At 41.0% G+C, this 14341-nt stretch overlaps 1 protein-coding gene across 5 annotated transcripts in view; it reads right to left on the reverse strand.

The window, feature by feature from the left end:
• The window catches only part of LOC140200477 (myotilin-like), a 160256-nt gene that overhangs the window by 8265 nt on the left and 137650 nt on the right, over positions 1 to 14341 (reverse strand). For all 5 annotated transcript variants that reach the window (XM_072263851.1, XM_072263849.1, XM_072263852.1 and 2 more), the window contains 2 exons: positions 9552 to 9607; positions 8234 to 8369 (listed from right to left, as the gene is read on the reverse strand). In XM_072263851.1, the coding sequence (XP_072119952.1) occupies positions 8234 to 8369; positions 9552 to 9607 (192 nt within the window). The remainder of the gene's footprint in view (positions 1 to 8233; positions 8370 to 9551; positions 9608 to 14341) is intronic.

The following is a 14341-nucleotide window of genomic DNA, read 5'->3' on the forward strand; positions in this document are numbered from 1 at the left end:
TTCTCATCTCTGTTCTAAATGGATGTCCCTCTGGCTTAAGGCTGTGCCTTCTGTTCCTAGACTGACCCACTATAGGAAATATTCTCCCTACTTCCTCTCTATCCAGATATTTCAATAGATTTCAATGAAATCCCCCCTCATTCTTCTAAACTCCAGCGAGTACAGGCCCAGAGGCATCAAACACTCCTTATATGTTAATCCTTTCACTCATGAAATTATTCACGTGACCCTCCTTTTGAACCCTCTCAATGCCAGCACATCTTTTTGAAGATAAGGGGCCCAAAATTGCTCTCAATACTCCAAGTGAGGCCTCATCTGTGCTTTATAAAGCCTTAGCATTACATACTTGTTTTTATATTCTAGTCCTTTCAAAATGAATGCCAACATTGCATTTGACTTCCTCACTACTGACTCACCCTGCAAGTTAACCTTTAGGGAATCCTGCATAAGGACTCCCAAGTCTCTTTGTAACTCTGATTTTTGAATTTTCTCAAACAGTCTATGCCTTTATTCCTTCTACCGATGTGCATGCCCATACACTTCACTATATTATCGGAGTACATGCATGTCACCACATACAACTCTGAGATACATTTTCTGTGGGCATACTTCTGCCACTTGCATCTGCCGTATTACATCTGCCACTTCTTTGCCCATTTTCCCAATCTGTCCAAGTCCTTCTGCAGACTCCCTGCTTCCTCAACACCACTTGCCCTTCCAGCTATCTTTGTATTGCCCGCAAACGAGACCACAATGCAAGGAATTTCATCATCCAAATCATTCACATGAGAAAAGAAGCAGTCCCAACATCGACCCCTGTGGAAACCACTGGTCTACAGCAGTCAACCAGAAAAGGCTCCCTTTATTCCCACTCTTTGCCTCCTGCCATTCAGTCAATCTTCTATCCATACTAGTATCCTTTCTGTAATATCATGGACTCTTATGTTGTTAAGCAGCCTCATGTGTGGCACCTTGTCAAAGTCTTCTGAAAATCCAAGTAAACAAGGTCCACTGACGCCTTTGTCTATCTTGCCTGTTATTTCCTTGAAGAATTCCAACAAAATATGTCAGGCAAGATTACCCCTTAAAGAAACCTTGCTGATTTTCACCTATTTTATTATGTGCCTCCAAATATCCTGAAACCTCATCTTAAAAGTGAACTCCCAACATCTTCCTAACCACTGAAGTTGGGCTAACTGGCCTATAATTTCCTTTCTTCTGCCTTCTTCCCTTCTTAAAGAGTGAAGTGACATTTGCAATTTTCCTGTCTTCCAGAACCATTCCAGAATCCAGTGATTCTTGAAAGATCATTATTAATGCCTCCACAGTCTCGTTAGCTACCTCTTTCAAAACCCTGAGGTGTACACCATCTGGTTCACGTGACTTATCTACCTTCAAACCTTTCATCTTCTCAAGCACCTTCTCCTTAGTAACAGACAATGGACAATAGGTGCAGGAGCAGGCCATTCAGCCCTTTGAGCCAGCACCATCATTCACTGTGATCATGGCTGATCATCCACAATCAGTACCCTTTTCCTGCCTTCTCCCCATATCCCTTCACTCCGCTATCTTTAAGAGCTCTATCTAACTCTTTTTTGAAAGAATCCAGAGAATTGGCCTCCACTGCCTTCTGAGTCAGAGCATTCCACAGAACCACAACCCTCTGTGTGAAAAAACAGCAAAAACACTTACTTCTGCCCCCTGACACTTTCGAATTTCTGGCATAACGCTCTTGTTTTCCATAGTGAAAACTGATGTGAAATACATATTAAGTTCCTCCAACTTTTCATTGTCCCCCATTTCTACCTCTCCAGCATTACTTTCCAGCGGTCTGATATCCAATTGCGCCTCTCTTTTACTTTATATATTTGAAAAAACTTTTGTATCCTCTTTTATATTGTTTGCTAGCTTCCCTTCATAATTCTTCGTTTCTCTCTTTGAATTTTTAGTTGCCCTCTATTCATTTTTAAAAGCTTCCCAATCTTCTAACTTCCCACTGATTTTTGCTATATTGTATGCCCTCTTCTTTGCTTTTAAGCTGTTCTTGACCTCCACAGTTGCCTCATCCTCCCTTTAGAATATTTCTTCATCGCTGATTGAAACATTGAGGCGAATGCTGAAGGCGAGCAAGAGTTCAGTGATGATTGCCTTCCTTTTGTTTGCTGCTGGGGAATGAATCTGAGTGGCCTATAGCTGTGTGGCTTGCTGTGGCAGGCGGATAGGCCTCTCTGCCTCATGTGGTGTCCCTCTGTTTTGATGAATGTCAGTGATATCAGAGGGTGGTATCATGGTTTTGTGTTTATGGATTGGACTGTTGCATCTATGGACTGTGATCTTTTTCAGACTTATAGATTTTATATTCTGTGTTTTTTATCCCTGTTCCTCTCCTGCTTTGTTGCGCGAGGGGAGGATGATTGGGGGTTGATGTTCTGTTAGTCTTTTTGTGCAGGGGAGGGTTTTTTTTTGGGGGGGGTCGATGTTCCTGTTTGGTTTTGTGCGGGGGGAGGGTTTTTTGAAGGTTGATGATCAGGATGCCGTTGTTCTTTGTGTGTGGGCAGTGTGGGTTTGATGTTTCTCTCTGTGGCTATCTGGAGAAGACAAATTTCAGAGTTGTATATGGATACATACTTAGATAATAAATGAACCTTTGAATCTTTGATCTTTGGGATGTTATCTGTCATGTGCTTTCCGATTGTCCTCAGAAACTCCATTGTTGTTCTGCTGTCATCCCTGCTCATGTCCCTTTCTAATCAATTTTGGCCAGCTCCTCTCTCATGCCTCTGTATTTTCCTTTACTCTACTGTAATACTCATACATCTGACTTTAGCTTCTCCCTTTCAACTGCAGGGTGACTTCTATCATGTTATTATCACTGTCTTCTAAGGGTCTTTCTCCTAAGCTCCCTGATCAAATTTGGATCATTACACAATGCTCAGTTCAGAATTACCTTTCCCCTAGGGGTTCAACCACAATCTGCTCTAAAAAAAGCATTCTACAAATTCCTTCTCTTGGGATCCAGCACCAACTGAATTTCCCAATCTACCTGCATATTGAAATCCCCTGTGAGTATCGTAACATTTCCCTTTTTGCATGCTACTTCTATCTCCCAAGCGGTTGTGAACCACTTCTGGGGCGCCTAGGGGCGACTCGAGTAGCAGCAGTACTCTCAATGGATGAGATTAAATATTCCCATTTCAGCCTGATACAGCTAAAAAGTACAACTGCTTCCAAGGTCTGTACGGTCAACAAAGATGTCTTAATGTGTTTAAACAAACTATTGCTGCTTAAAACCGACAGAAACAGTACCGATTGTGGTCGGAATTGCCCACGGAGGACACCTCGGAGGAAGCGCAGGTGTAGATCTGGGTTACAAGTGCGTTTAAAGAAATGGGGTTTTAAACTCCCTATACTGACTATCTTGCTGGCGAATGTGCAGCCTCTGTTGAATACAATTGATGATCTCAGAGCTAGGGGCTGAATCAGAGGGATATTAGGACCGTGTGTGTCCTTTGTTTCATGGAATCCTGGTTAACCCCTTCCACCGTACTGGATGCAGTGATCCAGATCGACGGGTTTACTATGCACCATCAGGATAGATCTATAGTCTCTCAAAAGCAGAGGAGGAGGAGTATGCCTCATGATCAGCTCTTCTTGGAGCACAAATATATCAGTGTTGTCCCAATTCTGCTCACCAGATCTGGAATATTCAGCAGTAAAGTACCGTCCTTTTTAACTACCACGGGAGTTCTCTGGGGTCATTTTGGTAGCAGTCTACATTCCACCTCAGGCCAATGTCAAGCAGGCTTTAGGTGATCTGAGTAATGGGATCAACATGCACGAAACAGCGCACCGTAACGCCTTCACCATCGTTTTGGGAGATCTTAACCAGGCAAGTCTCACAAAATCACAAAGCAACTACCATCAACAGATCATTTGCAATACCAGAGGAAACAACACACTAAACCATTGCTACACCACCATCAAGAATGCCTACGTGCTATTCCATGCCCTCACTTCGGGAAGTCTGATCACCTGGCTGTACTTCTACTCCCTGAGTATAGGCAGAGACTGAAGACTGCAGCACCAGCAGTGAGGACAAAGAAGGTATGGACATGGGAAGCACAGGAGCACCTACAGGACTGCTTTGAATTGATGGACTGAACTGTATGCAGGGATTCATCTTCGAACCTAGATGAGTATGCTGCAGTTGGTATTGACTTCATTAAAACCTGTGTGGATGAGTATGTGCCCACAAAGACTTACTGTACGTTCCAAACCAAAAGCTGTGGATGAACCAGGAGGTACGTCGTCTGCTGAAGGCTAGATCTGTGGCATTCAAGTCTGGCAACCCAGGCCTGTACTAGGAAACCTGGTATGGTTTGTGGAGGGCTATTTTAAGGGCAAAGAGACAATTTCAACAAGGTTGGAGGTGACATTGGAAGCACGACAACTCTGGCAGGGTCTGCAAGACATTACTTCCTACAAAGTGAAACCCAATAGCATGAATGGCAGCGATGCTTCACTACCAGATGAACTCAATGCCTTCTATGCACGCTTTGAAAGGGAGAACACAACTACAGCTGTGAAGATCCCTGCTGCACCTGATGACACTGTGATCTTTGTCTCAGAGGCTGTCTTGAAAGAGAGTGAACCCTCGCAAGGCGGAAGGTCCCGATGGAGTAACTGGTAATGCTCAGAAAACCTGTGCCAACCAACTAGCGGGAGTATTCAAGAATATTTTCAACCTCTCACTGCAATGGGTGGAAGTTCCCACTTGCTTCAAAAAGGCAACAATTATACCAGTGCCTAAGAAGAATAGTGTGGGCTGTCTTAATGACTATCGTCCAGTAGCACTCACATCCACAGTGATGAAATGCTTTGAGAGGTTGGTCATGACTAGACTGAATTCCTGCCTCAGTAAAGACCTGGACCCATTGCAATTTGCCTATCGCCACAATAGGTCAATGGCAGAGGCAATCTCAATGGCTCTCCACATGGCTTTGGGCCACCTGGACAACACAAACACCTACGTCAGGATGAATATAGCTCAGCATTTAATACCATCATTCCCACAATCCTGAATGGGAAGTTGCAGAACCTGGGCCTCTGTACTGCCCTCTGGAATTGGATCCTCAACTTCCTAACCGGAAGACCACAATCTGTCCGGATTGGTGATAACATATCCTTCGCGCTGACGATCAACACTGGCGCACCCCAGTGGTGTGTGCTTAGCCCACTGCTCTGCTGTCTCTATATCCATGACTGTGTGGCTAGGCATAGCTCAAATAACATTTATAAATTTGCTGATGATACAACCATTGTTGGTAGAATCTCAGGTGGTGACGAGAGGGCGTACAGGAATGAGATGTGCCAACTAGCAGAGAGATGCCACAGCAACAACCTGACACTCAATGTCAGTAAGACGGAAGAGCTGATTGTGGACTTCAGGAAGGGTAAGATGAAGGAACACACACTAATCCTCATAGAGGGATCAGAAGTGGAGAGAGTGAGCAATTTCAAATTGCTGGGTGTCAAGGTCTCTGAGGATCTAACCTGGTCCCAAAATATTGATGAGTTATAAAGAAGGCAAGATAGCGGCTATACTTTATTAGGAGTTTGAAGAGATTTGGCCTGTCAACAAGTACACTCAAAAACTTCTATAGTGGTACCGTGGAGAGCATTCTGACGGGCTGCTTCACTGTCTGGTATGGGGGTGGGGGTGGGGCAGGGCTACTGCACAGGGCCGAAAGAAGCTGCAGAGGGTTGCAAGTCTAGTCAGCTCCATCTTGGGTATTAGCATACAAAGTACCCAGGACATCTTCAGGGAGCACTGTCTCAGAAAGGCAGCGTCCATTATTAAGGACATACAGCACCCAGGGCATGCCCTTTTCTCACTGTTACCATCAGATAGGAGGTACAGAAGCCTGAAGGCACACAGTCAGTGATTCAAAAACAGCTTCTTCCCCTCCGCCATCCGATTCCTAAATGGACATTGAATCTTTGAACACTATCTCACATTTTTTTAATATACAGTATTTCTGTTTTTGCACTTTTTTCCAAATCCATTCAATATACATAATTGATTTACTTGTTTATTAATTATTATTAGTTTTATTTTATTTACTTTTTTTTCTCTCTGCTAGATTATGTATTGCATTGAACTGCTGCTGCTAAGTTAACAAATTTCACGTCACATGCCGGTGATAATAAACCTGATTCTGATTCTGAATTTGTATCCCACATCCTGGCTATTATTTGGAGGCCTGTATACAATTCCTAACACGGCCTTTTTACCCTTGTTGTTTAATTCTACCCACAGGATCTACATCTTCCAATCCTATGTTACCTCCTTCTAAGGACTTGTATTTGATTTTTTACCAACAGGGCCATCCCGCCCCCTTTGCCTACCTGCCTGTTCTTTCAATACAAGATGTATCTTTGAATGTTAAGCTCCCAACTATGATCTTCTTTCAGCCATAACTCAGTGATAACCACAACGTCACACATGCCAATTGCAAATTGTGCTCCAAGTTCACCTACCTAATTCTGTATACTGTGTGCATTAAATCTAACACCTGTGTTTGTCATCCATTTTAATTTTGCTCCCATGTTACCCTTCAACTCATCCCACTGACTGCAATTTTACCCTATCAATTACAGTGGAACGGAAAATTAAAATGGCAGGCAATAGAAAGCTCAAACCTGCGACTGAACACGGGTGCTACTGCACCTAAAGTTGATCACCTAATCTGGAAAACACATTTTGAACATCATGTGCAAAACAGAGACTATAAACTGACATTAGTAGTAGAAGAAATAATGAAATCTATTATGTACTAAATGGCAACAGGCACTTTGGAAATAATAATAGGTTTAGGCAGAGGATGTGTGAAAGGGAACTAATGTTGACAAATATTTTTGGAATTTTTGAAGTTGTAACTGGTAGAAAAGAGTAATTTAGTTGATATGGTATATCTGGTATTCAGAAGGTCTTTGATAAAGTGTCACACAAAAAATTTTGATAAAATTAGAGCATATGGTACTGAGTTGTAATATGTACTTTTAAAGATTTCCGATTGGATAACAGAAAGAGAATAGAGAGGGATTAAACGATGTTGGGTGGCAGTGACCTGGTTGCTGCAGAGATTATTGCTACTGCCTTGACTGGTAATAATCTATATGAATGATTTGCTTGCTAGGATCAAATGTAATTTATTAATGTTTGCAGATGATACTAAGTTCACAGCATGGGCTGTGTGGAAATTGAAGGGAGATTTTAGGCAATATAGTCAGGTTAAGTGAAGGGATGAGAACAGGTATATAGAATATAAAGTAGAAAAATGTGAGGTCGCCCATTTTTAATAAAAAATAAAAAGGAAGAGTATTTTTAAAAGATGGGATTCAGAGCCTGGGTGTCTCTGTAAACAAAATCATAGAAAGTTACCACATGGAAACAGCAAGCAATTTGGAAGGCAAATAACATGTTAGCCTTTATTGCAAAAGAGTCTTAGTACGAGCAAAGAGCTGTGTTGCTCCAGCATATAGAGTGCAGTTGAGACTGCATTTGGAATATCATGTGCAGGTTTGGTCTCCCTACCAAAGAAAGAATATACTTGTTCCAGCGGGAGTGTAGCAGAGACTCAGCTGACTGATATTTAGTACTGTATCGTGCATTTGGTTTATGAGGACAAAGTACGGAGAATGGACTTGAATCTCTTCAGCTTAGATGACTAAGAGGCGAATCACTGAAGTGCAGAGAATTCTTGAGGAGCTTGACAGGTAGGTGTGGGGCGGTCTGGTTTCCCAATCTGCTTCAGTTTTTTTCCCCCCTGGCAGAGGTAAGGGGTGGAGGTTGTCACAGTCTCAGAATATGGGGATTCAGAACAGAGATAAGACGTCCTTCATAGAAGGGGCAGTAACTCTTTGTAATTCATTACCCACTGAGGCCATGGAGGCTCTGTTTCTGAGCATATTCAAAACAAAGATCAGTAGGTTTTTAGATTACGAGCAACATGGAGTTACTGTTGGAAAGTGAAAATGGTAAAAGATCAGCCACAATCTTATTGAATGGAAGAGGGTATAAAAGGGCAAATGGCCTGATTCTGTGTCCAGTTCTTATCATCAGACCTTAATTTACAAACTGGTTCTAGATTAAAATACAGCCTACAGACTGTTTGAAACATCTATTTTTTAAACACGGGAAATGAAGGGTTTTTAAATGAGGATGTTGTACCTTGCAATCAATTCGACATAGCCCGTACTGCTGAATTATCATATTTTCATGTGGTTTCTGTAAAAAGCGAGGAGGGAAAAGCTTCTCTTGGATTGATTCATCCTCATTTTCAAACTCCCTGGAGCCAACTCGTTGCCTGTAGAAATAATAGAGTTTTTGTATCATGGTACTATTTTGCATCTGACAATGGAACTGGGTGACTAGGAACAAGCTGTTCACATTTAAAAACAAATACTTTTCACTGAGATTGTATTCATGTGTGTGAACATAATGCACATTGTTCTACAATGCAGATTATACTTTTATGGCTATGTCTGACTATGCAATCCTGATTCTTTTTTTAACCATGCATCCTGCATAGATTTTATATTCCTAATCCCTGAGCTGTCAGTTATTTCCAGACTCTAACCAGATATTCTAAAGTATAAAATACATTAACTAAGTGAAACCAGTAAGTATTCAAGTTATTCTCTATCCAGAATACAGTACATTGTATGATATTTGTTCCATAGGAGTTGTCTTTTCTGCTCTATTTCAAACTAACTCTTGCTACACTTGCCCCTAACCTCCTCCCTCCTCACCATTCAGGTCCTTCCAGGTGAGGTGACACTTTAGTTGCGAGTCTGTCAGGTTCATCTGTTGTATCCAGGGCTCTCGGTGCAGCCTCCTCGATATCAGTGAGACTCAACATAGCTCTATGGAGCACTTTCATTCTATCCACTATAAAAAGCAAGATCTCTCGATGGCAACCCATTTCAATTCAACTTCCTATTCCCATTCTGACATGTCTGTCCATGGCCTCCACTATTGTCATGATAGGGCAAATTTCAGGTTGGAGAAGCATCACCTTGTTTTCCATCTAGGTAGCCTCAACATGGACATTGGCATTGATTTCTCCAACTTCCAGTGATTTCCCCTCCTCACCCTCTTTCTCCATGATACATTCTGGTTACTCTCTCACCCCTTTTCTTCTCCTCACCTGCCCATCACCTGCCTCTGGTTTCCCTCCTCCTTCCCTTTATTCCATCGTCCATTTCCCCCTCCTTTGAGATTCCTTCTTCTTTCGCCCTTTATCTCTTCCACCTATCCCTTCCCAGCTTCTGACTTCACCTCCCTTTCCCAACAGACACGCACGATCCCCCTCATCTGGTCTCGCATCTCACTTGCCAGTTTGTACTCCTACCCCTCCCTCTGACCCTCCCCCCACCTTCTTATTCCAGCTTTTGACCCCTTGCTTCCAGTTCCGATGAAGGAGGTTGATACTTGTGTGTTGGTTCTGCATTTAACTATTAAAAGTAAGTGAAAATTGTGCTATTACCTTTCTGTGGGTGATTGATGTGCCTGCCATCTTTGGCTTTCTGAAGAGGATTGTTGCTGAAACACAAAATAAATTATTTTGGAGATTTAATTTGAATCCTTTCTTAATTCTTTAAATCAGATTTAGAAAATGGTTCCAAAATAAAAGGAATCTTCAAAAGTTTTTTTCCCTGAATTGTAAAACCGACTACATTTCAAAATGTTTCATTAGCTATAAAACATTTTGGAATGACCCAGGGTTGAACAAGTTGCTATAGAAATGTACGTTTTTTATTACTAATTTCAAGAAAACTTGCAAAGATCAGAAATTTTGAGATATATCTGTTAAGTATTATGAGGCACTTCATATGAAATAGTTTAACAATTTGGTAAAGCTGAGCCGGGTTCTTGGTGGTGCCCTGCATTTGGATCTCATTTAAAGTATACTGCTAAAATTTGAGGTGACTTAGACAATTGTAATAGATTTCTACTTTTGTTCAGTTTATACTTTACAGCCATTTTATTCACTGTCAAAATAAGTGGCAAATAATCTTGCAAACAGGGAAGATTAAAAATGATCAGCTAGAGTACATCATGGAAATTATTGTCAGAACCACCCCATACATTATCTGTAGTTGGTTAGACATTCTCCTGCAGCTATCTTCTTGTTATGTAGACCATCCCTTGCATCCTGCCTGTGTTTGCTTCAATTTTCTACTGTATGTTGCAAATACATGGCTTAGACATTTATCTACAACCATCCTATGACTAGTAAGAGTGTCCCTGCATCTAGACACCTCCATATCCTGTCCATATATAGTCTACCCCCATTAGTTACACCATACCTTCCACTCTGCCTGTGGTTAGTTTGAGCAACCCTTTTAGTTGAAGGTTTCCCCTTTGCCCTGTTTTTACACAGTTACACTGACCCTTGAACTTTGCCTGTAGTCATTAATGACCAAGTCCTTACCCCTTTGAAGAGCTGTCAGTTAAATTCTTTGCACATTATTCCTGTAGTCTTGCAAGTTTATTTCCCTCAAATATCCTCCAGTTCTCTTTTTCAAACATTTGGTTGTCTTTGTTTCTATCACAACAGCAGGAAGTGAGTTCAGGTTACTACCACTCACTGAGTGAAAGATGTTCCTTCTCATGTCCCCACTGTTTCTCTTGCCCCAAATTTTACATATAAATGTCAGAACCCTTGAACCATTAACCAATTGAATTGACTTTTGTCTTACCTAAATCTGTTAATTTTGTGCACCTTCATCACATATCTCCCCAAATTCTTTTGCTCCAGTTTCAAGTTCAATTTTATTGTCATTCAACTGTGTACGTGTATATCACCGAATGAAACAACATTTCTCTGGACCAAGATGCACAACACAATACCTAACTTATAGCTAAAGTAGTCCATATCATGAGACATTGTTGTTTAACTCCTTTGAACCTTCCTAGGGGCCATCGCTTTCCCTCCTGAAGTGTGGGGACTGTAACTAAACACAGTGCATCTGTTGTGGATTAGCCACAACTTTATAGAAGTTCAATGCAGTTTAATGTTTTGCTGCCTGCTCTCTCAAAATGTCCGACACATTCAAAGACTTATACATATAAACCTTGGGTCTTTCTTTTCCTGAACACTCTTCAGAATCATGCTGTTCTTTATTTCCTTTCTCCTTATCTCTCCTTCAATATAAATCTTCTCAATTTCCCTGTATTATATTTGATTGGCCACCTTTCTGCCCATTCTGAAAATTTATATCCTGCTGCATTGATTAGTATCATCTCATTGTTTTCTAGCATTGACTCAATATTTTACCTGTGCTGGCACTAATGTTTTTTATTTCATAAGTTATTAAACACCTTTTTAAGTGGTACATTTTTGAAAACATTTTTAAAATCCATGTTGCCAGCATGCATTGCCATCAGTCTTCTCTGTTAAGTTAATTTGGTTGGTCAACTATGATCTGTAATGGATTTACAAATCCATCCACCCTTAATTAATTCAAACCTAGCTAAGTGCCAGTTAACTTTCCTGATTATTGTTTCCTTGACCTTCTCCATTATTACTGCTAAACCGATTGGGCTGTAGTTACTGGGATATAAAACTTAAACCCAATCTGACTGCAAGTAATCCAATCCAATCTGTGCTTGAACTCTTGACATATTTTTCATTTGAATATGAACCCACCAGTGCTGTAAATATAACAGACTCAAACATGATATTGATCTGTTTGAGGTCACATGACCAAATATTGACTAGATATCAAGAACAGTGATACATATTGTAACACTGAGCAAAACATATTGACTTGGTGCTGAGCCAAGCTCTGATAGCAAGGCTGGATTTAACTCAAACTCAACTGCTTTAGCTAAAAAAAACAAAGTTGACTGTTCAGAGCTTGGCACACATATACAATATACCTTTGATACTGAGTCTGACAGCTAGGCACTAGTTCTTTTAAATTCTGTGGCACCTGTGTTCAAAAGATTACAGACATCCCACCTCTCCCGGAAGTTCTGGGAGTCTCCCGCATATTAATAGTGACTCCCTGATGTCCGCAAAGTATATACAATGTCCCGGAAATTGATTTTTTTGAGAGCGAGCGTGAGAGACCGCGCGAGAGAGCGAGCACGAGTGAGAGCGACCACGAGAGAGAGAGCGCGAGAGCGAGAAAGCAAGTGCAGGAGAGAGAGAGAGAGAGCGAGAGCAAGAGCGAGAAAGCAAGCGCGAGAGAGAGCGACCACGAGCGAGAGAACGCGCGCACGAGGGAGAGAGAGTGAGAGCAAGAGCAAGAGAGTTCCAAAAAAAGTCAGAGTGGCAGAGTGTTCCAAAAAAATATATAAAACGTAAGTCACCCCAGACTACCTTAAAGTGTACCCCTGCCTAATAGGGGTCAAAATAATGACAGTGTTGCTTGCTGCACTGTTTGCAACGGTGACTTTTCTATTGCCCATGGTGGGTTAAGACTGTAAAAGACATGTTGAGGTGAGTTTAACAGGTGTCATTGATTCATTAGCATAGCTAACATGATATAAGCTAGCTGGCTGGCTGCTAAGGAGCTGCCCTATTGCAGATATCCCACCTCTCCCGGAAGTTCTGGGAGTCTCCCGCATATTGATAGTGCTACCTCCCTGAAATGAGTTTTTGCAGGGTGGGATGTCTGAGATTATGATAAGGCCTACCATTATCTCCAACTCCATATAATCCAGATCAGTGATTTGTTGATTTTAAGGAAAATAAGGCATTCCATCATAAACTTTGTATCAATTTTCACCGTATCCATTACCTCAACCATTTAATTTCTACTGGTATTTTGTTAGTCATTGTCATAGTCATACTTTATTGATCCCGGGGGAAATTGGTTTTCGTTACAGTTGCACCATAAATAATAAATAGTAATAAAACCATAAATAGTTAAATAGTAATATGTAAATTATGCCAGGAAATAAGTCCAGGACCAGCCTATTGGCTCAGGGTGTCTGACCCTCCAAGGGAGGAGTTGTAAAGTTGATGGCCACAGGCAGGAATGACTTCCTATGACGCTCTGTGTTGCATCTCGGTGGACTGAGTCTCTGGCTGAATGTACTCCTGTGCCCACCCGGTACATTATGTAGTGGATGGGAGATATTGTCCAAGATGGCATGCAACTTGGACAGCATCCTCTTTTCAGACACCACCGTCAGAGAGTCCAGCAACATCACTGGCCTTACAATACTTCTCAGTAAATGGCGATATAAAATTCTCATTAGGTAATCTAATCACATTTTCCTACATTATACTCTCATCTGTCATTTCCTACCTTTCACTTAATCTATCGTTATTTCTTTGGAGGCTCTTTTATATTATTTACAACATGTTAACCCATCTCTCTGGGGATCTTATTTGTTACAGTATACTTGGCGTCTTCATCTATGATTGGTGTAGAATATAAACATTTGATGCCACAGCACTGATTTGTGTGCCATCTGACTAGTTTTTTGTCGCCAGTCCAAAACGATCCACCTGAACTGAACTTTGCAGCTGCTTTTCTGATGTTAAGAGTTTAAGCTTTGATTTGACCAGAGGACATGGCATGTATCTATTTTACAAACTAATTAATGACCTAAAATTGAAATTCGAGGGTTTAAGCCTTTTTACTGAAACATGTAAAAAAAATGTTAAATTCAGGAAACTTCGAATTGCCATGGTTTCAAATGAGGCAAAATTATAATAATCAAATTTTTTTTTGCCAAGGTTTCATTACATGAAGGGAAGCACTAGGGATTGAAATGCAGCTTAAATATCAATATAACTTGTATAACTTGAGCACTTGCACTGAAAAAAACGGATGAACAATATCGATATTGTATTCCAGTGGCACAGGTTTCCAAGAAATCCCTTCCCAGAATCTAGTACAAAATTTTACACCATCTAACAAAATTTTATTTTACAGAAGGTGAAAGTTCTAGTGGAGCCTTATCCAATTATCAGGTTAAATAGGAATGATAGGCACTTCACTATCTCTGATTGACCTATATAGCAGCCTCTGATTGAAGGTAAGTTAGCAATGCAGATATTTAAACTCCCACAAAGTATAGATCCATTCCAAATGGACTTCTGAATGTGTGAAAAACATTGTTAAGAGGAAATTAGAAAAAGTTGTTGTACTTCTGTTCTGGGATTTTTTTCATAGTAGTAGTGAAAAAATAATTTTGCCTTCACTTTATACTAACCTGTACTTACATCATTTTACAGATGTACAGTAGAGAACATCCTAACAAGCTGCATCACTGCACCATATGGAAACTACACTGCGGTGGGCAGGAAGGCTC

This window comes from Mobula birostris, chromosome 7 (assembly GCF_030028105.1).
Source record: "Mobula birostris isolate sMobBir1 chromosome 7, sMobBir1.hap1, whole genome shotgun sequence".
Taxonomy (NCBI): Eukaryota; Metazoa; Chordata; class Chondrichthyes; order Myliobatiformes; family Myliobatidae; genus Mobula; species Mobula birostris.